The 21,370-nt window shown below is 49.3% G+C and overlaps 1 protein-coding gene across 1 annotated transcript in view; it reads left to right on the top strand.

Annotated features, from left to right (window-relative positions):
* SNTG2 (syntrophin gamma 2) overlaps positions 1-21,370 on the top strand; it is a 117,569-nt gene that overhangs the window by 84,295 nt on the left and 11,904 nt on the right. The window contains 4 exon segments of the mRNA XM_086414088.1: positions 5,422-5,551; positions 7,753-7,791; positions 13,943-14,059; positions 20,703-20,774. Of these exon segments, the coding sequence (XP_086270214.1) occupies positions 5,422-5,551; positions 7,753-7,791; positions 13,943-14,059; positions 20,703-20,774 (358 nt within the window).

Genomic DNA, 21,370 nt, shown 5'->3' with positions numbered 1-21,370 from the left:
TCCTGTGGGGCTCATAGCAGGGTCAGGAACCCAGGGTCTGCTCTGCACTGGGGCTTGGAGAGTGGGCCCCTGTGCTCGTGGCTGAGCTTGCCTGATCCGGGCGGGTGCAGGGAGGGGGCGCTAGGGGCAGGGCCTGGGCAAGGCCGGCCTCGGGACAAGGTCGTGATGGGTCGCGGGGGTCCTCAGCCAGCTTCATCCAGAGCTGAAGAGTTACCTTCTGGTGGAATAAATACGAAAACATGTTTAAAAATCAATTTACTATGCAAATGAAACTGAAGGTTGAAAAGGGAGAAAGTATCGTGACCTATAAATCCGTTGCCAGACAACAAACTCGCCTGTTTCACAAACACGTCTATTCAGCTGCTTCTGAGTCTAACAGGCTCTCCGTTTAGATGAAAACCACATGGATTAAGTAGTTAAAAGTCTGGACCTGAATTTAGAGATAAAGGCTAATTCACAGTGGGGAAGCTGGAGGGCGGTGTGGATAAAGTGTGTGGTTTTCAGGGGAGGAGTTGTTCGGAGCACTCACTCCCCAGCGCAGACTACACTGTTTCAGGAAGTTTGTGTTTTCGGCCAGTGGTTCGGGTTTTCCTAGAAGATAAATCAGAGGAGGACACTGAAGTAGAACTCGATGGGGCATCTGCTTCCTCATGGCTCCTGCTAGGATATTGCACTGGGTCAGTGGGCACTCCTGTTAGAACAGAAGTGTCCAGGGGTTTGAAAGGTTTGCTTCATAGAACTGAAAGCCTTCAAAGGCTGATAAGTGCCTCCTGGACACAGAAATCCTGATGGAAAGACAAAGAAGATAGAGAGAAAGACGTGGTGTTTGTGTCTAATTTCCTTAGCTATAGACTCAAACTACAGGTTCTATTCAAAACAGCTGTAAAAAGAAACCTTTAAGACTTAAGAGATCCCAGTGATTTAGCCACCTATGAATCTTTTTGAATGTGTTCTATTTTATGATACTGAATTATTTCTCTTTTCTTGATTTAAGCATTTTGAATTTTGTTCAAAGTAATTTCAATCATAATGCAAAGTGGAATTTTCAAAGGTGTGATTAATTTAGGAAGAATCCAGGGACATAAGGACGATGATGAGACAGGTTCTGCACACACGTTTGCAAGCACCGAGCTGGTCCTCCCGCCTGCTTGCTGCCGGCCCTGTGCGCTGGATGCAGTTCTGTGCCTATAATTACGTGCCCAAGCGTGCCGGGCACAGGCTCTCCCTCAGCCCACCTCACCACCGCCCCGCGCCCGCGGGCAGCCCTTCAGGCACCTGTGTTCAGCGGCTGCGCCCTGGCTTGGGGGACAGGTTCTGCGTCCATGGGCCATGGGCTTGGGGAGGGGGGAGGCTTGCACATCTAGAGGCGTGTTCTCCAGCATTAATTCACAAATACTCTTGCACACCTGCTCCGTGTAGCGCTGGCTAGCTGGGGGGCAGGGTGGGGAGGTGGGAAGGATGAGCAAACCCAGGAGTCCGTGCCCTCTGGAAGCTTCCTGTCCATCAGGAATGCAGGGCCTGCTCTCTCAGAGCAGAGAGAGACCTGCATGAGGTGGTTTTCCTCCCTTTCCTTCAGCGGGACCCTGGGAGGGGCCCCACCATCTGGCTGGGACCCGCCGCCCCATCAGTCAGCCCCCTGCTCCCTGATGGGCTGGGGCTCGGAGGACTCAGGCCTGGGCTCAGGACAAGGGTGATGGAGGGATAAGTTGGCTTTGGGGCAGCATGAAGGGAAAGCTATCTATTTTTTTTCTGAATTTGGTGAACTTGGGTGGTGTGGTGCCGGAATTTTCCAGTAATAGTGGCTTTTTCATAAACACACTGGTGCAGGGAGAAGGGCGCCTGCATTTAAGTTGGATCTTTGTTAATAGTTCATGTGCGTCCTTGGAGCTGCCGCTGCGTGGTGGGAAAGGTAGAAAATCTCTCTCTGGCTTCTGTGAAAAAATACCACCCACGCCACAGAGGCAGGCTTGAAGTGTGACGTGTGAATGACAGTTTGGAGATGTCTTTCAAATTCTGAGGAGTATACACTCTTTTTTCCTCTCATTTTGGCTAGTGAATATTCATAACTCTCGATGTGAGTAAACAGATACCAACCTCTCTGCTTCCAGACCTGAGGGCTCCAATTCATCAGAGCAGAGACACTGGTCGGCCACTCCCCCGGACACCATCCGGGTATAAGGGGACGGGACTAGCTGGGGCAGGGGGGCCTGGGTGGTTGTGGGCCGTGACTCGTGGGTCAGCGGTTCTGTGGGTCATTTTGGAATATCGAGTGTATTCGTTCTTTAAACAAAAGAACACACAACATGTTACAAAGATGATTTGTAACTCTGAGTTCTTTTTCTCCGATGTCGCAGCTTTGATGGCCAGTCAAGTCGGGTGCTGCTGGAGTTCCCTGGCACAGCTGAAGGAGGTGTTGGAGGGGGGTTGTTGCTGTGGGACCCACACAGGTGTCCAGGGCCGTGAATCACCGAGCTGTGCTGTGTGGTCATGGAGCCGACCTAGCGGAGGTGTTGGTGCAGAGCTTCTCAGCAGGGACGGAGGGAGAATCCGCGGGGCGGGGGGCTGGCTTCTGCCCCGGGGAGCAGCAGCAGGGCACAGGGGTGCCCCCGGGAGAGCCCGTGCTGGCGGTGTCTGTGGAGAAGCGGGAGGGGGTGTGAAGGGGCAGGAGGAGACCCAGACTGCTCCCCGACCAAGCGCAGAGCTGACGCGACGTCGAACTCGCCGTTTCTCAATCTCCTGAAAAGCTAAGCTGCATGAACGTTTAACCTTAGTGGAATGGATTTCTTTTCTTAGCCAGAAACTGAATTGTTTCAATCCCTGCAGTATGGAACTGTCTTCCTAGATTTCTCTTTGAAAATCAGACTTTGTCTCCAAGTGTGAGGAAATCCTGGAAGGGGCAGACTTTTCCAAAAGCACACGGGCACGGTCCATCCTCCCCTTGTCTGGACTTGGCTGCTGCCCGGGAACTCAGGCCCCAAACACACTGCCTTCTTTGGGTGTAGGTTTTACTGCTGATCTTTAAAAGCTGATGTGTGACCTCACAGAGCAGCTGAGTCCTGGGCAGTGGGTACTCCGCGATTTCTAGTTCTGACCATGACCTTGACCATGTGGTTAAAATATTGAGAATCCTGAGCAGATGCTATGACCGTAGAACCACGAGGCAGGTTCCACCTGTGGACGGCGGAGGGGGAGGGACTTGCAGGGGAGCCTGAACGCTGCACGAGTTGAACGTTGAGAAGATAAAACCTCAGAGCTGATCGGGAGACTTCTCCATTCAAGCAAGCATGAACACGATTTGTGCAACGGACTGTAATTAGCATGACTTTTATAACAATAAGCCAAAAAGTGAATTTTCTCGTCACACTTTGCTGGCGTGTTGGGGTCTGTCATCCACGTTGATGCCAACACCTCCACTGTTTCTGCTCAGGTAGTTTTAACTCTACTGCTTTCCTTGGCAGATAACCTCATCAAGCAGCAGTGTTTGCATGGGACCTGTGGGTTTACTGGAATCATATTCATTATGCCGCGTTGTTTCTCCAGAATTTCCATTTCTAGCGCAGTTGGCATTTTGAAGCCCGCCATGTGCATGGGACTCCCAGAGCTTAGGCGTCTGCTTGTCTCCTGGAGCTGAAGCATGGACATGCTGGGATTCAAAGCTCACCCCTTTTCCTCAGAGAGCTGACTGTCTACACCCGGTGCCCAGGTGTTTGCTGAAGCCCTTTTTCAAACTAGGAACACCCCCTGTGTTGAGTGTTTTCTAGCATGAGAAGGTTTTGGATTTTGAAAGATACTTTTTCTTCACCTGTTGAGATGATTGTGTGATTTTTAAAAATTCTGTTGCTATGATGTATGACGTTAATTTCCAAGTGTCAAACCAACCTTGAATTCCTGGGGTAAATCCCATTGATTATGGTATATAATTCTTAATAGATGTTCCTAGATTGACTTTACTAGTATTTCATGGAGACTTTTTTCATCTATATTCAAAACAGATATTAGTCTGTAGTTTTCTTGTGATGAATTGTGGTTTTGGTATCAAAGTAAGTAAGTTGAAAATGTTCTGTTCTGTTTGGGGGAGAGTGTGAATAATTGTTATTAATTCTTCTCTGAATGTTTTGTAGACCTCAGTGGTGAAGCCAGCTGGGCCTCAGCTTTTCTATTTGGTTAGTCTGGGGTTAAAAATTGAGTCTCTACACTTGTAATATTATCTTTTCAGATTTCTTCCTAAATCAGCTTAAGTAGTTGTATCTTTCAAGGATTTGTCCATTTCATCTAATTTCTCTCATTTAGTGACCATCGTTGTTCATGTAACTTCTTTATAACCCTTTTTTTCCTGTAATATTGATGACAACAGTTCCACTTTCACTTCATATGCTGGTATTTTGAGTCTTCTTTCTTTTTCCCTTGGTCCATATAGCTAAAAGCGTATCAGTTTTGCTATTCTTCTTAAAGAACCAGATTTCGCTCACGCTGATTTCCTCTTCTCTGCTTCATTAATTCAAGCTCCAATCTTCATTATTTTCTTCCTTCTGCTTTCGCCGTATTTAGTTTGTTCTTCATCTGTATGTATATACACATATATATTTAAAATTACTAAAGAAATGTAAATGCTTACTAATATTTAAAAAAAGCAGGAAAAGAGAAGCAGAGGAACAAAAATTATGTGAGACACATAGAAAATGAAAAGTAAAATGACAGACACAAGTCTAACTGTACCAATAATAAAATTATATTTGAATGATTAAATAACCCAATTAAAAGGTAAATTTTTCAGACTAAATAGAAAAAACAAGATCTATCTTCAAGAGACACATTTTAGATACAAATAGATAAAGAAAAGATGAGAAAGATATCATCAGCAGTAAACACAAGAAAGATGGACTGGTTACAGTAGAGCCATACAAAATAGAATTTTAAACTAAAATTGTTATTAGAAATAAAGAGGAGAGGGTATTTTTTTAAAGATAAATGTTTAAATCATCAGGAAGAGATAACAATATGTGCACCCACACAGAACCCCAAAGTACACGGAGCTAGAGCCAGCAGTGCTGGAGGAGGAGCAGACGATTCAGCAGTGACAGTGGGGGGCCTCGGGAGCCAGTTTTAACAGGGGATGGAAAGGCCAGGTAGAACCTCAAGAAGAAACTGGGCTCCATCAGAACCATAAGCCAAACAGACCCAGTGACGTCTGGAGAGCCTCCATCAGCAGGAGGAAGTGATACACTGAACTTAGTTTCAGTATATCTGCCTAGGGGACTGAGACAGTTTCCTTTAGCCCACAGCTTGAACTGTGCCTCGCGTGGCGGCAGCGTGGCGTTGCCGAGCAGGGCTGACGGGGGCTGGTGACAGCACCGCCCCTCCCACTCCTGAGGCACCCGGCCCCAGCGCTTCCTCCCAGCATCTCTTCTCTTCCTCCTTCAGGTCCAGCGCGATCCAGGTGCAGGCCCTGGATGGGGCGAGCTCGGGGCCCCTCCAGTTTCACACGGCCCAGGAGCGTGCCGACTGGCTGAGGATGGTGTCGGCCAACATCAGCGATCTGATGCTGCGAAACGTGAGCATGGAGACGGTCCCCGTCCCTGGGTTTGCTTTTCAGTCCATGGAAATAGTCACGACTCTTTGTTACTTAAGATTAACCCTGAAACAGTTGGTCAGAACGTTAAACAGAAGCACGTACTTTTAAAGGAAGCTTTTATTTGGAGGATAATTGCTTTACGATATTGTGGTGGTTTCTGCCATTCATCAACATGAATCAGCCACAGGCATCCATGTGTCTCCTCCCTCTTGAGCTTCCCTCCCCGCTCTCACCCCACGCCACCCCCTGGGTTGTCACAGAGCACTGTTCACAGTGGCTAGGACATGGAAGCAACCTAGATGTCCATCGACAGATGAACGGATAAAGAAGTTGGGGTGCGTGTGTACAATGGAGTATTACTCAGCTGTAAAAAGAACACGTTTGAGTCAGTCCTACTGACGTGGATGAACCTAGAGCCTGTGATACAGAGAGAAGTAAATCAGAAAGAGAAAAGCAAACATTGTACTCTCTTTTTCAACAAATCGAATCTCTAACTAAGACAAAGGGAAAGATTAAGTCACCCGAAAGTTTCCTGGTGTGAGAGGAGAGGCTGAGTCAGGGTCTGGACTCGTCACCTTGGCCTTGTCTCTTGTCTCTTCTTTCCACGTACCTACACAGCGTTCTCTGTGAGCATATACTTTATATGTTCTCTATCCAAATGCATTGATGTAATGTGACATGTATCTGGGGAACCCAGCTCGGTTAGAGATGTGATTTTCCAAAACATGGAGGAAGCTTAGAAAGAGGCACAGCCACCAGATAGTCTCAGCGGCTCTCAGCACGTCCCCAGGAGGGAGCAGGTGCTCTGTGTCCTTGAATGGTCTGTGTAATGACCAAGTCAATATTGAAATAAGTGAATGTACACTAAAACCACATGGGGTGGGAGCAGCACCTAAATCAAGTCCGAAGTTCCCTAGAGCACCCTGTACCCTGGCGGTAACGTCATGGCCACAGCCGCGGGGGCTCACGGAAGGAGCAGCCCTTGGCCGAAGGTGGCCGTGGACCAGTCTCGTGGTCCTCAGGCCCCACCGGGTGACTTGCCCCACTGTCCGCATTCGTGCCCCCAGGTCTGCTCTGGTCCAGGCCAGCTGGGGGCAGGTGGGGGCCTGTGTGTTCAGACGCCTGCGGCTCGAGGGGAGGGCCCCGCAGCCGCCCCCACGGCCCTGTCTCTCTCACTCCTGACTTGCTCCTGGAAGCTGCCCAATGCTGGTTGCCTGAGCACTTTGAAATACCAGGGAAGCAGAAATGCGTGAGATTTCTATTCCAAGGACCCCAGGGGCTCTCAGCTGCCCAGTAGGTGCCATGTGCGTGCTAAGTTGCTTTAGTCACGTCTGACTCTGCGCCGTGCTATGGACCGTAGCCCGCCAGCCTCTCTGTCCATGGGATTCTCCAAGCAAGAATACTGGAATGGGTTGCCATTCTCTCTTCCAGGGGATCTTCCTGACCCAGGGATCAAACCTGCATCTCTTAAGTCTCCTGCATTGGCAGGTGGATTCTTTACCACCAGTGCCACCTGGGAAGCCCACCAGACTCTCTCTAAGACCTCAGTTTTCCAACTTGACATTTGATTTCAAGGGTATCTGGGTGCATAAAAGGTAAAGAGAAAGGCCAGGTGGTGGCAGCTTGGTATTTGCAGACACACTGGGCTCCGTATGAATCTCGCACTGGGGTGCTGGGCGGGCAGAGGGAAGGAAAGCTGAACACCCGCGAGCCAGAACCGCGGATGCAGAGCCCGTTCCCCGGCAGTCTTGGCTGCTCTATTACTCTGGACCTTCATGTTCTCGCTGCTTGGATTTTGCAGGATCGCTGGGAGAATCGGGGAAGGAGTGTGAGCTGTAAAACTATAGTCACCTGAGGTGGTGTGTGCAGAAGTCATTTCCCCCAGTTTTTCAGATGTTGAAGTGTAAGCTTCTGCTGCCCCATGGCTTCTCTTACATAAAGTGCCGATAATTGAGGAACAGCAGAGTCTGCGTGCTCGTCTTGGGCGTTCTATTATGAGACTCGCTGCCACACATTCCTCTGTCCTCTGGTTTGGTTTTCAGGAAGAAAAAGCATTATAAAAGAAACTTACTTCTGGGGTCAGTTCATGCAGCTTATTAATTTCAGTTGCCAATTAGACAGGTTGAATAATTACGCCATTAATAAAATTATACTGACTCCTTGCTTCCCTCTCTCTACAGATGAAAATGGCAAATAAATGCTGTTCTCCTTGTGACCAGGTAGGATTTGTGGTTTTCGTGTTGATCATACAATGTCTCCAAAAGTTGCCTCTTTCTGTTTTTGAAATCTGATTTGGAAATTTTGACAGAAAAGCATTAGCACATGTGTGATGAAGTTGCAGTCCTCACCTTCAGGGTTAACTCCATAAAGCTGCTTGTTTATCCTGAAGATTACATGGCAGGAACCGTCCTGCCTGAGGGTGCCAGGTTACCAGTGAGTGATCGAGGGGCGCCTACATTTTATGAAGGAACTGTGACCAAGTGATGCCCAGATGCGACTGTGGAGGCTTCGAGGGGTTTGACGGCTGAGACCAGCCTGTATGATTCGGAATCGTCAGCATCGTGTAATTTTCTTGGCTAACTCCTTCACTGGGAAGCTTCGCTCTGGGAGGCCTTTGACAGGGCAAGTGCTGCTGCAGGTGGGGTGGGAGGAGAGTGCTGTCCTGCCCCAGCACGCAGGCCTTTGTTCCCCTGGGCCAGGGTCGCTGCAGCCCCACCTCTTCAGGAGCCCTCAGCCCATTCCTTCCAAGAGCAAAGTGAAGTGAATTAGGAAAGAACAGCTTTATTGCCTTGCCCAGCAAAGGGAGCCACAGCAGGCGCGTGCTCTTAGAGCTGTGTGCCCCCCAGGGGGGCAGGGCTAGGCAGCGGGGCATCTTCTGATCCAGGTGGGAGTGCTCGGTTGTGCCCCTCTGGCAGCGGGGGGTGGGCAGCAAGGCGTCTTCTTGTCCAGGAGGGGGGGGTGGGCTGCAGGGCATCTGCTGATTCAGGTGGGAGTGCTCCGTGTGCCCCCCGGGGGTGAGGGTGGTCAGCGGGGCGTCTTCTCATCCAGGGTTGGGGGGTGGGCAATGGGGTGTCTTCTCGTCCAGGTGGGAGTGCTGATCAGCATCCAGTGCGTGCAGGGCCTGCGTTCCTTCCATCCAGAGACCGCCTGGCATCAGGTGGTCTTGTTCTGGGCTTCAGTGGTTCCTATTGAATGGACACCTTCTTGCTGGAATGAAGAGGGCTTCATCAGGGAGTTAGCATCTTCCATCTGGTGGGTTTTTGTTCTGCAGAAGAGCTCAAAACACTGTTCTGTGTGTCCCCTAAGGGTGAGGCAGGACCCTGCCCCACGGATGCGCTTCTGGTTCTCCACTCCCTCTCCCTTGTCTCTGTGTCCTGTCCCGTCCCTGATTAGCAACTGCTGAGATCTGCCCTTTGGAACCCGGGGAAGGTCCCCGAGGCGGAATGAAGCCTGTTTCCCACAAGCCAGAGATAGGGGACACGGAAGGGCTTTTGTGTCCAGGAGCCCGTGGGGGCTACGTGGTTTCAGGACCGCAGAGAGCGTGCCCTCCTCCCCTCCCTTCAGCTGCTCCACGTCCTATCACAGGGACGTCATCCTCTCCAGGACTGTCCACACACATCACGCGTGGTCGGCAGTCTGGAAACACGCACACATGAGTGCCTATTATGCTGAGAACACGCAGCTTTCACAGGACTTGAACCTGACGTATTCGGACGACACTGCATTCTCGTGGCTGTACTTGATTGCCTGGCAGGTTGAAAAGAGCACCCATCTGGAAATCAAAACATGTTTTGTTTTACTTAGAAATTAACTCTTCTTTCTCAGTGAATCACACGAGAGAACAATGAACTAGTTCAAGGAAGGTTAAAACCATCTGAGGAGCAAAACTCCCAGCACAAGGGATGTGAAGTGACTTAGGTTTCAAAGGCCTCCTGAGCACTGGAGTAATTTTGCAATGGTTTTATCTTAGTGAAATTTTATCACATAGTAAGCCACGTTTGTATGATGTCAGTTTTGGTGGTCTTTTATGAATAAAACCTGGATTCTGAGCCCACTAACCCCTTCTCTGATGGTGTAGTTGGAACAAATTAACATTTGAGCAACAGTTTCTTAATCTATGAAATAAGACAGTGGTAATGGCAGAGTACATCATGAGAAACGCTGGGCTGGAAGAAGCACTAGGTGGAATCAAGATTGCCGGGAGGAATATCAATAACCTCAGATATGCAGATGACACCACCCTTATGGCAGAAAGTGAAGAGGAACTAAAAAGCCTCTTGATAAAAGTGAAAGACGAGAGTGAAAAAGTTGGCTTAAAGCTCAACATTCAGAAAACAAAGATCATGGCATCTGGTCCCATCACTTCATGGGAAATAGATGGGGAAACAGTGGAAAGAGTGTCAGACTTTATTTTTGGGGGCTCCAAAATCACTGCAGATGATAATTGCAGCCATGAAATTAAAAGACGCTTACTCCTTGGAAGGAAAGTTGTGACCAACCTAGATAGCATATTAAGCAGAGACATTACTTTGCCAACAAAGATCCATCTAGTTAGGGCTATGGTTTTTCCAGTGGTCATGTATGGATGTGACAGTTGGACTGTGAAGAAAGTTGAGCACTGAAGAATTGATGCTTTTGAACTGTGGTGTTGGAGAAGACTCTTGAGAGTCCCTTGGACTGCAAGGAGATCCAACCAGTCCATCCTAAAGGAGATCAGTCCTGGGTGTTCTTTGGAAGGACTGATGTTGAAGCTGAAACTCCAATAGTTTGGCCACCTGATGCAAAGAGCTGACTCATTTGAAAAGACCCTGATGCTGGGAGGGATTGAGGGCAGGAGGAGAAGGGGACGCCAGAGGATGAGATGGCTGGATGGCATCACCGACTCGATGCACATGAGTTTGGGTAAACTCTGGGAGTTGTGATGGACAGGGAGGCTTGGCGTGCTGCAATCCATGGGGTCGCGTAGTGTTGGACACGACTGAGTGACTGAACTGAACTGAATGGGTAATCTAACGTTTTTTGTTTTTTTTTCTAACCTTAATATTTCTATATAACTTTGACTTTACTCAGGGGGTGGATTCGATTATCTAGAAAGAAACATTAGAGAAGAGCCTCACTGTGCAGGGATGTGAGAGAGCTCAGCCTGCCCTGATACGCCAAGTTTTTAGTAGAGGATTGTTTCACATTTCTCCAAAAGCTAAACATTTTGTATGCATGAAAGGAGTTTAGATTTATGATGTTGGACCCTATTTTAAAAAGGAAAGTTTTTTTTCGCATTTTTAGCAATTAATCATTGATTTTGGAAGTTAGTAAAAATAATATTTGAATAAGCATGAAAAAATAAAGGCATTTGACGACCACCGACATTGACACACGAAAACAAAGGAAACCAGACCTGGAAGGATAGTAAGAAGCACAGAGTGCAGATTTTCAGGCTTTACGTCTGGCAAATAAAATGACTAACTTGTCATCCGACCTAAAAGTAATAGTAAGACGACAGGAGTAAATTTAGAATTGTCCCAGGAAATCCAGGACAAATGGTCACCCTGCCAAAATAGCAAGAATCTATTTTACAAAATAAATTTCTTCTGAAAAACCTCACTTAAAGTGGATACCTTAATGAGCAAAACCAAAAGAAGCCTAAATAACTCAAGGTATTCGAGCTTCTTCAGTGAAAAGGAAGAGACTAGTTGTGTAGTTATTATGTGATGGGTGCTTAACTAGTTATTTCGACTCAGTCAAGTGAAAAAACAAAGAAAAAGGAATTTTCTATAAAAATGAAATCAGAAAAGATAAAGAAAAATATGCTCCTTTATTTTAATGGTTATAGTCCCTTAATATAATCAGATAGGTATTCATAAAATTATATTTTTATTTATTGGAATACGTAATAAATCATTAGAAAGTTCATAATACAAAAGATAAAATTAGCTTTTCTTAAAATTATTTATGCACTGCATATACCTAAAGAAGAGTCATAGAGCGCCCAGTGCTCCCAGTAATAGCTGAGTGATAACTTATTTCTTTGCTAATTAATCCAGGCAGAATTAAATTACATATGGAATTGCATTAACTTCACATCCAATTTACAGATGTGTCAGGTTATTAACAGTCTGTGCATCACCGTCTTTGCTGGAAGACGAGCTCCTGGTTTGCTCCTCGACACGCGCCCAGCACTGTATCAACCAAACAAGGGAGGAAAAGCAGCAACTTGAATGACTGCCACAGCCTGGGGGGTCACACCAGCCGGCCTGGAGTGGAGGGGCTACCACAGCTGGTGCCCGCGTCTCCAGAGAGACAGGGCGGCTCTCGGGGAATCAGAGGGGACTCTGTCTCCAACACGCTGTCCTCGCGAGAAGAGCGCTTGGCGCTGCTCTGCTGGAAACAGTCCCGGCTTCTCCAGATCAGCCTGGAAGTTACACATTCAGCTTCCTGCTCACCCTGGTCCATCTGTAAAGGGAATCTATCCACATATCATCTGTCTGTCTATCCATCTATCTATCCATGCTTAGCTATCTGTCACCTATCTATGGATCTATTCGTCTGTCTGGGTATCTGTCATCCGTCTATCCATCCATCCATCCACATCTGTCTTATTGGTCTACCTATTAACACATTTTCACGTCTGGGTATTCAACTCTGTCTTAAGCTAAGTTCCCCCGTATTAGGCTCCAGTGTATATATCATCCACCTCTTGTGGGACCTACATCACCATCTCTGAGTATTTCATGAAAAGAAAGATGATTGTTGGAGACTTGGCAGCATTTGAATATATGATTGAAAAGTAAAGAAAAAAACAACAGAGTTTTTCCTCCCTACAGGCAAAAGAATTACTTATATATATGTAGGTACCTTACGTATATTTAGGTCCCTTTTATATGTAGGCCCCTTACGTGTGTGTAGGCCCCTTATGTACATATGGCCCCTTATGTACATATAGGCCCCTTACATATGTGTAGGCCCCTTACATGTGTGTAGGCCCCTTACATGTGTGTAGGCCCCTTACATATGTGTAGGCCCCTTACATGTATGTAGGCCCCTTACGTGTGTGTAGGTCACTTACGTGTGTAGGCCCCTTACATATATGTACACGAATTACTTCGTCTCCCCTGCCCCTTTGAGATCCGAGCTGAAGCTTGGTCTGCTAGGGGTCCTCAGCAGAGGAAATGTTGTCTGCAGTCTTAGGGACCCTCACTCCATGCTGCTAGAGACCCGCCAAGGGCTGTTTTCTTTCTGTGACTTGGTTTTCCTTCTGAATGGTGTTCATTTTTTGGTCCTACTGGCCTTTACTAAATTAGTAGTTTGAAAAGAATCTGGGTAAGATTCCTGGTGACAGACACAGTACCAAAGCCGATTTTTGAGCTTGCTAGTGACTTAAAGATTTGCAATAGTTGGAGAAGGGGGTGACAGAGGATATGATGGTTAGATCACATCACCGACTCAATGGATACGAGTTTGAGCAAACTTCAGGAGATGGTGAAGGACAGGGAGGCCTGGTGTGCTATGGTCTGTGGGGTCACAGAGTCGGACACAACCGAGGCGACTTAGCACGCACACATACAGCGACAGGTGAAGAGTCACTCACACTTCCTTTCAAGAAACTTTAAGGAACAAGCCCTCCTTGCCAGTCGTGGGTGTGGAGCAGATACAGGTAAAGACGTGGGCCTCGTCCTCAGAGGGCGAGTGATCTAAGGCAGACGCAGAGGGAAGTAGGATAAGACACGCAGGGAAGACACCCTGAGTCTTGCCTTAGCTTACTGTTAAATCCATGCACTCAATTCTTAGGTTGCATGACTGTCTCCATTAACTCGTTTAATCATATTCTGAATTGTGACAGTTCGCATTGTGTCACTAGAATCTAATATTGTCGTGTTATGTTCAGTGTTGAAAGTCGAGCTACAAAGAAACAGTAATTTCTCCCACGAGTCTTAATGAAATGTTTACTACAGAAATGAAAAATATAGCTGCTTTTGCAACCTCAGAGACAGATTAGAAATACTAATCTCTAATAGAATGTGATTAAATAACTTGGTTTTAAATATATGTGGAAGGCAGAACTCTGATATAGCTGAGACATCCAACACCGGCCGAAACTAAGTAACTCAGAAGCTTGTGTTCAGGGCCTGGCCCAGTGCAGCGGAATCTCGTGTTTGAGCCTGGCCCAGTGCATCAGAACCTCATGTTCAGGGCCTGGCCCAGTGCAGCTGTCTGGACCCGGGTGTCTCACATTTGTGCCGTGTGCCCGGATTGGAGGGTGGTCGTGGCTGGGTCGGACTGTGGGGTGGGCGGCCTGCTGTCTGCCCTCGCCACCCGGCTGCCCTGTGCTCTGAATGGGGCCTGGCAGTTCATTCTGAAAGTTTTGCTCTGCAGGTCATCCACATGGGCTGGGTCAGCGAGAGACTGGGAGGTGCCGGCTCGTCTCAGACCTTCAGACCCAGGTTCCTGGCGCTGAGGGGCTCATCCCTCTATGTCTTCATCTCTCCGCCGGTAAGTGGGCCCTCGGGGCTGGGAGGGACGCTGAGGAGGCCGTCACTGAAGAAGCGCCAGGCCCAGCATTTGGACGTGGTCAGGAGGGTGGGTGGCGGGCCTGCCTCCAGCCCCACGTCCGCTGATGGAAAGGACTCTGCTGTGGACCCCGGGCCCTTCTCACTCTAAACTCATTAATCAGCCGTCCAGTTTTCTTCTCAAGCAGCCAGTGAGATATGAGAGTGCATTCCTGCTGAAGATCCCAGCCGGCTTGGAGGTGGGGGTGCAGAGGCGTGGGGGTCTCAGACCACTGATTATGTGGTCGAAGGAGCCACAAAACAGGAGAAGACCTTCTCGTCAGATATTTCTAACTTCATGGTCAAATGATGAAACACAAAAAGACATTTTCACTCATGTCCTCCACGTTTTTAAAAACAAACAGCCTGATTTAATAGGGCCCCCAATAGAAATTTAATCCTGAGGGCTACAGTTTGCAATTTATTTTCTAATTCTCACCAGCACCACTTTCTCAAAACTGAGCCCGTCTCTGTGTGCCCTGCCTCCGGGTTTGTGGCTTAAAGCCGATTCACTCTTGAGTCCACACATCAGAGCTGCAGACCAACAGCAAAACCTGATTGCTTCAGGATCTAAAAGTTGAGATGCAAGTCACCTACAGCATTGTTGCTTTTCTGCCATTAAAAATTAGCCGAAGAGTATCCCTCCCTGTGGATGCTCTCTGTTGCCATCTGCCCTCCACCCGTCAGCAGACGCTGTAATCGTGTCTGTGGCCTGGCTGCTGTGAATGGTGAGGGACGTGGGGCGCAGGGCTCTCGAGACTCAGCATTTGTTTCCTTTGCATAAATATCCAGGAGTGGGATCACTGGCTCGAACGGTAATTCTGCTTCCGTTTCTTTGAGGAGCCCCCATGCCGGCTCCACAGTGGCCGCGCCGTTGACACGCCTCACGTCCGCACAGCGCTGTCGTCTCCGGCTGTGGGGTGATGGATATGTTTATGACAAACAGGGGCTGCTGGTTTCACGTGTCTCCTCTTCTTCAGACTCATCAGCCGTGTATGGCACATCTGTCAATCATACTTCAATAAAGTTTTAAAAATAAAAAATAGTAGAGGGCAAATCAAGTTTTACTCTCAGACATCTAGACAACAGTGCATGTTTTCAGTGGTAAGCAAGGTTTTCTTTAATAGGCTTTTTCTTGGGGAATAATTTTAGAGGATGAGATGATTAGATAGCATCACCGACTCAATGGCCATGAGTCTGAGCAAACTCTGGGAGGCGGTGAAAGACAGATGAGCCTGGCAGGCTGCAGTCCATGGACCCGCAAAGAGTGGGACACGACTTAGCGACTGAACAACAATTTCTGGTAGAGAAGTTGTGTCCAGGGAGGAGGATTCCCTCCAGGTTGCTGAGTGCTGACCTTGTGCAGAACTGGGGTCCCTGTGTTGAAACTGAAGGATTATCCAAAAACCAAGGCTGTGAATTACCAATGCTGGAGAGTTATCTACAGATTTGCATAATCACTGAATTTTTCTCAAATGCAGTGATGTTCTTTATTGTTGCTAGGAAAATAAACAAGAATAACCGCAGATAACCCCGATGGCCTCAGTTCCGGCCCCGCGATGTCACGGAAGGCAGCTGGGGCATGGCTGGCAGATCCGGAATCAGTACTCTGGGGCTCTGGGCTGAGGGGCCCCCGCTGGCCCAGGACAGTTGAGGGGAGGGGGGGAGGACACGGTCAGCCCTCCAGCACCCAGTTTGCCTGAGGGAGGGACCCCCTGCCGCAGAACGGGGCGGGGGGAGAAGCGACTAGATGCCCAGATCACACGCCGGAAAGTCCTCCTAATTTTTCCTTTCCTGCTAATTAAGACCCTCGGGGCATGAGTTTTCCCACACACAACATTCTAAGTTGTGAGAAGTGCTTTAAATGTTAATCAAATTTCCACACTTGCTCTGGGGAAAGATGATTTCATCCACTTCCCGTGGCAGCTTCAGTTTCACAGACAGAAATTCTAACCCAGGGGTCATAGGGTCCTCCAGTATCTCCAGATGGATAGTGTCATTTCTGTTAACACCAGGCTTTGCTTGTTTATTTTGAAATCCCATGGCAAATTTTCTTGGCATCGATCCGTGTCACAAACATCACATCATACAAATCGATCGCTGACCTCAGCCGCTGGGGTGTATTCACCTGGAGCCAGCTGCTACTGCCTGAATACTGTGCTCAGAAGCTTGAGATCCTCTCAGCGTTCTGCTCTGAGCGGGGCCTGGCCGAGGGGCTGAGGCATCTCTCTGTACCCCAGGGGTGGGGTCGCCCCCGCCATGGCCTCCCTGGAACTGGGAGCAGCTTTAAGTCTGCTCCTCCCTTTCCTTAGGTGGCTTTTGGACCGCAGCCCACCAGGCTCACCTGTCTTTCACCATCTCCCAGAGCTTGCTCAGACTCATGTCTGTTGAGTCGGTGTTGTAACCTTATCATCTTCACCCTCTAAAATTACTCCCCAAGAAAAGGCCTATTAAAGAAAACCTTGCTTATCGCTGAAAACATGCATTATTGTCTAGATATCTGAGAGTAAATCTTGATTTGTCCTCTACTATTTTTTATTTTTAAAACTTCTACACCACAGGTAGTTTGGGAACAGCGGGTACACCGCGTCTTTTCACAGATGCACCCCGCTTCCTGACTCTGGATTCAGGGGGTGCAGATGCTCAGCTGACCCCCGAGGTGGAAGGGGCAGTGCGGCCAGTCTGGTTCTCTCTCCAAGCCCTGGCTGCCTCTGCACCAAGGTCAGGTGTCCCGGCTTTCACCAGTAAAGTAAGGTTTGCATGAATCCAGTGGGGGGTTGGCGGCTGCCCCTGCACAGGAGCTGCCCTCCATGCTGACCCTGCCCACCATCTAGAGAAGCTGCGCCATCTCCTGCAATGGGCATGAGCGCCCTGCGTGTGCTGACGTCGGAGATGAGACGCGTGATAAGCAGGGCACCTGGCTGGTTCCTGGTCCCCGGGGGGAAGCTCTCCCATGACCGGCTGTGAGTGTCTGCCTCACGTGGTCTGAGGCTCTGTCGTTAGGCGCACCCGTGTTAAGGATGGCTACCTCTGCTTTGAGAACTGAGCGTTAATCCTGATGTAATAACCTTTGTCTGTGATAGCTCCCTTATTGTAACGTATGCTCTGTAGGACAGTGATATCCCCTCTGCGTTCTTTTGATCAGTGGAGTCTTTTCTCCATCCCTTGCACTCAATCCATGTGTGTTTTGGGGCCAGCGGCGGGCCCAGGCCAGTCCGTCTCTTTGGCTCCAAGAAGGCTGGTGACGCTTCCGTCCGTTCAGGCCTGCGCTGCTGGTCACACAGGCGTGCTCAGGCTCAGCCACTGACCCGCGGAACCAGAAACACAGTAACTTTATGAATAGAAAAAAAAATTAAACGTTGCTCCTACATAAGGGCATTATGCTGGTTTACAGTGAAATGTTTAAATAATCTTCACAGACTATCCGAAATAACGAAAGCCTATTTTAAAATGGGGGCTGGAAGATTTAATGAGGCAATGGAAATATTCACTCAGCAAAACGTTAGAGAAAAGGGCCTTAGGGGAAAGGAAAAGTTGTAAGTTGAGGAGTGGAAGCTTTGGGCTGTAAACGGAATCTTCCCATTTCCTGGCTGAGGGAACGCAGACGCCGCACCCACCCTCTGCTCAGCTGCTAGCTCAGTGCGTCACAGGATCAAGCGGAACACGAAGAGGCTTCATTTATATACTTAAAATATCTCTGAAACTCCAAAGCATTTGCATTTCACAGATGAAATTTTACACTTAGTGCTCGGCAACTTCTCACTAAAAGCAGCACACAAAGCGTGGCAGTGAAGATTCACACATGTGTAGATTTACACGGAGAAGGAAATGGCAACCCACTCCAGTGTTCTTGCCTGGAGGATCCCAGGGACGGGGGAGCCTGGTGGCTGCTGTCTCTGGGGTTGCACAGAGTCGGACACGACTGAAGCGACTTAGCAGCAGATTTACATATTTACGTGTTCTGTCTGACCTTGGGTGCTTGTATCCTGGAGCTAGAGGCAAATTGCCAGTAATGATTTCTGCTTTGCCCAAATCTAAAGCGACCGTATGTGAAGCTCTTCATGCTGTATTTATTTCTGTCCTGTGTGCTGACGTGAGGAGTGAGGTCGTGCTGGTGACGGGACTGGTGATGACTCGCAGCGTCTTACCTGCGTCCTGGCCCCGCTGGTGGGCTCTGCGTCCGCGCCCAGGCTGAAGTGCAGCTTGCGCAGCACAATGCATCCGAGGTTGCAGAGCTGCTGCCTGGAGAAGACGCCGCAGCACAGGGCCAGGAGCTGCTTCACGCGCAGCGGAGAAGGCGCCGCAGCTCAGGGCCAGGGGCTGCTTCACGAGCAGCGGGTGCTCCTCCCCTGTTTGCAAGTGATGAGCAGAGACGTGACCCCGAGTAGCTGGAAGCAGCCTGCAGCCTCTGGAGGGGCTCGGGGCCACCAGACCTCTCCGGGCTGGGATGACAGGGATAGCTCTGTTGCGGGGCGGGGTGGGGGTTGGAAGGACAGCAAATAAATTCCTCCGGGAGAGCGGAGCCCCGAAGGCACCCAGTGATGAGCTCTCGGCCCGCCATCTGATCACCCCTCTTCCCCTCTGTCCGCGGGGCGTCAGGCACTGCCAAGGACGCCCGGCCACGCGTGTGGGGCCTGCTGTCTACCATTCTGTGTCAGAATGTTGCAGTGAACTTTTAAAAGGCCCAGAGAGTCTGTGGCAAGTAATTTAGGAACAATGAAAGAGAAAGTCCTGACTTCCAGGCTGGTTTCTGAGCTCCTCCAAGACAAGAGGAGGGAGACCCTGAAGGAGTTGGGGAGAAATGGGGAGAAAGGCTCGAAGGAAGGGGCAGCCTGGGGCGGAGGCGGCCGTGGGTTCCCTGTGCCCTGGTGCCCACGAGAGGACGCAGCCAGCCGGGAGGGTAGTGAGCCCATAACCGAGGGCTAATCAACGCTGGAGAAGCTGGATTCTCCTGGCCTTCATGTGTACTTGACTGTCCTTCCTTAAAGTGGGCAGTTATTTCTGTTTGCAAACTGGAATCTGAAAAATAATGTTTCAACTGCTCATGTTTCCAAACACCATTAAAATGTGTTAAACAGCACTTACGCAACCAATTTTACAGCATATAACAGCATTAACATACACATTACATAGCAGTTCCTATGAATATGCAAGAAATATCGGAAGTAGCTTTAAGGTTGTCATTGGAAAGATATCACTTAAAAAATATTTACCTGGAAAGAAATAAATGGAGAAGGTGTGTGAGCTGAAGGCGTATCAGACAATTATGTACCTGGTATAGAATATTATTCCATGTCACTTCTGTGGGTACATAAGTGTTCCGCAGTAATACTTAAATGTTTCAGGATATTACATCTGAACATCTACAGTTTCGATTCTGTTTCAGGTGAGATGTGCTCAGGTAAGATAGAGCATTGTCAAGACACAGGGCAAGGAAGAGGCCCACTTTGAGAATCGACTCATAGACTTTGTGGGGTTTGCAGCGTGAGGCCCCGCCCCCTTCCCATCATCCTGCCTCAGTGGGCACGTGTCCCAGCTGATGAGTGACCACCGCCACGGGGTCCCCACACGGCTTCCAGAGGCTCTCAGGGCGGAAGCGCTGCTCTTCAAGTCCAGGGAAGAAACGGTTCCACCCAGACGCCCGAGCCTCTTCTCAGCCTCAGGTGCCTCCCTGGTGGGGGCGTGTTCGCCTTGAAACGGTCACTGTGGCCCAGAGGGTGAGGTGCCCAGCCTGACTCACGTCCAAGGGCGCCCCCACGGGGGCTGAGCCCGCACCTGCCAGGGTCACGGGAGCTGGGCGTGGACAGGGGTCTTTCCCAGGCGCAGGGGAGAGGAGGCTGACTGTCAGCAGGAAAAATTGGACAGAAGAGACACCTCCAACCACAGGTGGCCACTGCAGACCCACAGCGAGCAGGGCCTTAGCAGACAGGGCAGGGCCGTGGTAGAGTGAGTGAGGAGGCGTGCACTTGGGAAGCCCAGTGCCGCCTGGATCCTCTAAATATAGTTCAGAGTTGGTCCTTCACGTAAGGTGAGAGCATCCAAAACGAGCTCCTGAAGTGGCGCCCAGCTGTGTGTGAAGGGGAACTCCTCCATCACCAGGCTCTTGAATCGATTATGTGTGTAAAGGAGGCTCCTCCATCACCAGGCTCTTGAATCGATTATGTACGTAAAGGAGGCTCCTCCATCACCAGGCTCTTGACTCCATAATGTGTGTGAACATGCCACCTCACGCCGAGACTCCAGGGCGGAGCACACAGCTACTCGTCGGAGTCCACCACGGCGTGTAGTCTGGTTTTCCAACTGTCCTGCTCCTAAGGTTTAATTAAGGAAAAGACATGTTGACTCACCTTATTGTTGTAAATGTTTAAATTCTCATACTGAAAACATCATGTATCTTCCCAGTTTTATGAGGTACAATTGAGAATAGTGTAACACATGCAGAGTGTGCAGCGTGACCGTCTGATGTCTGTGTACCTTGTCCAGCGAGGCCCACGGTGGGGTAATGAACAGCCCCGTCACCTCGCACAGCTCCCCTTATTCGGGTGAAAACGCCGAGGATTCACATGTCCGTCTTGCATTTCTTTCAGGTGAGCACCTTGGACTGGGTCCGAGCAGAGAAAACCTATCACCTCTGTGAGGTTCTGTTTAAAGTTCACAAGGTAAGTTTGAGCATCCTTTGCACACCACGTGTGTCCATGTTAACAGCTGGCCCTTTGTGGTTGAAAAGGGAGAGAGATTTACCGCTTCAGAACAGTCGAATGACATGCGTATACAGGCTCTCCCACCACCGCCCATCAAAACTGCACACGAGGACGTCATGGAGGCGCTCGCAAGTCTGTTTTATGTCGGCTCTGCATTATTTCATTCTGGCCTTTTTATATTTACAACTTGTTTGTATGGCTTTCCATACACTTAAAAGTGGAGAAGGAAATGGCAACCCACTCCAGGATTCTTGCCTGGAGCACCCCGTGGACAGAGGAGCCTGGCAGGCTACAGCCCCTGGGGTCGCACAGAGTCAGACACGACTGAGCAACTAAACGGCCGGCACCACCATACACTTAAGAGAGTTTCCCAGGTGGCGCACGGGGCAAAGGACCCACCTGCCAGAGTGGGGGAAGCTCCCCGGGGGAGGGCATGGCAGCCCACTCCAAGATTCTTGCCTGAAACACCCCATGGACACAGGAGCCTGGCGGGCTACCGTCCATGAGATCGCAAAGACTTGGACATGACAAGCGACTTAGCACGGCGTCCATCT

This window comes from Bos grunniens, chromosome 8 (assembly GCF_055505025.1).
Source record: "Bos grunniens cultivar Pamir isolate PY7600 chromosome 8, Bosgru_T2T1.0, whole genome shotgun sequence".
Classification (NCBI taxonomy): Eukaryota; Metazoa; Chordata; class Mammalia; order Artiodactyla; family Bovidae; genus Bos; species Bos grunniens.
The sequence above is the reverse complement of the archived record's forward strand: the minus strand, read 5'-3'. Positions and strand labels throughout refer to the sequence as shown.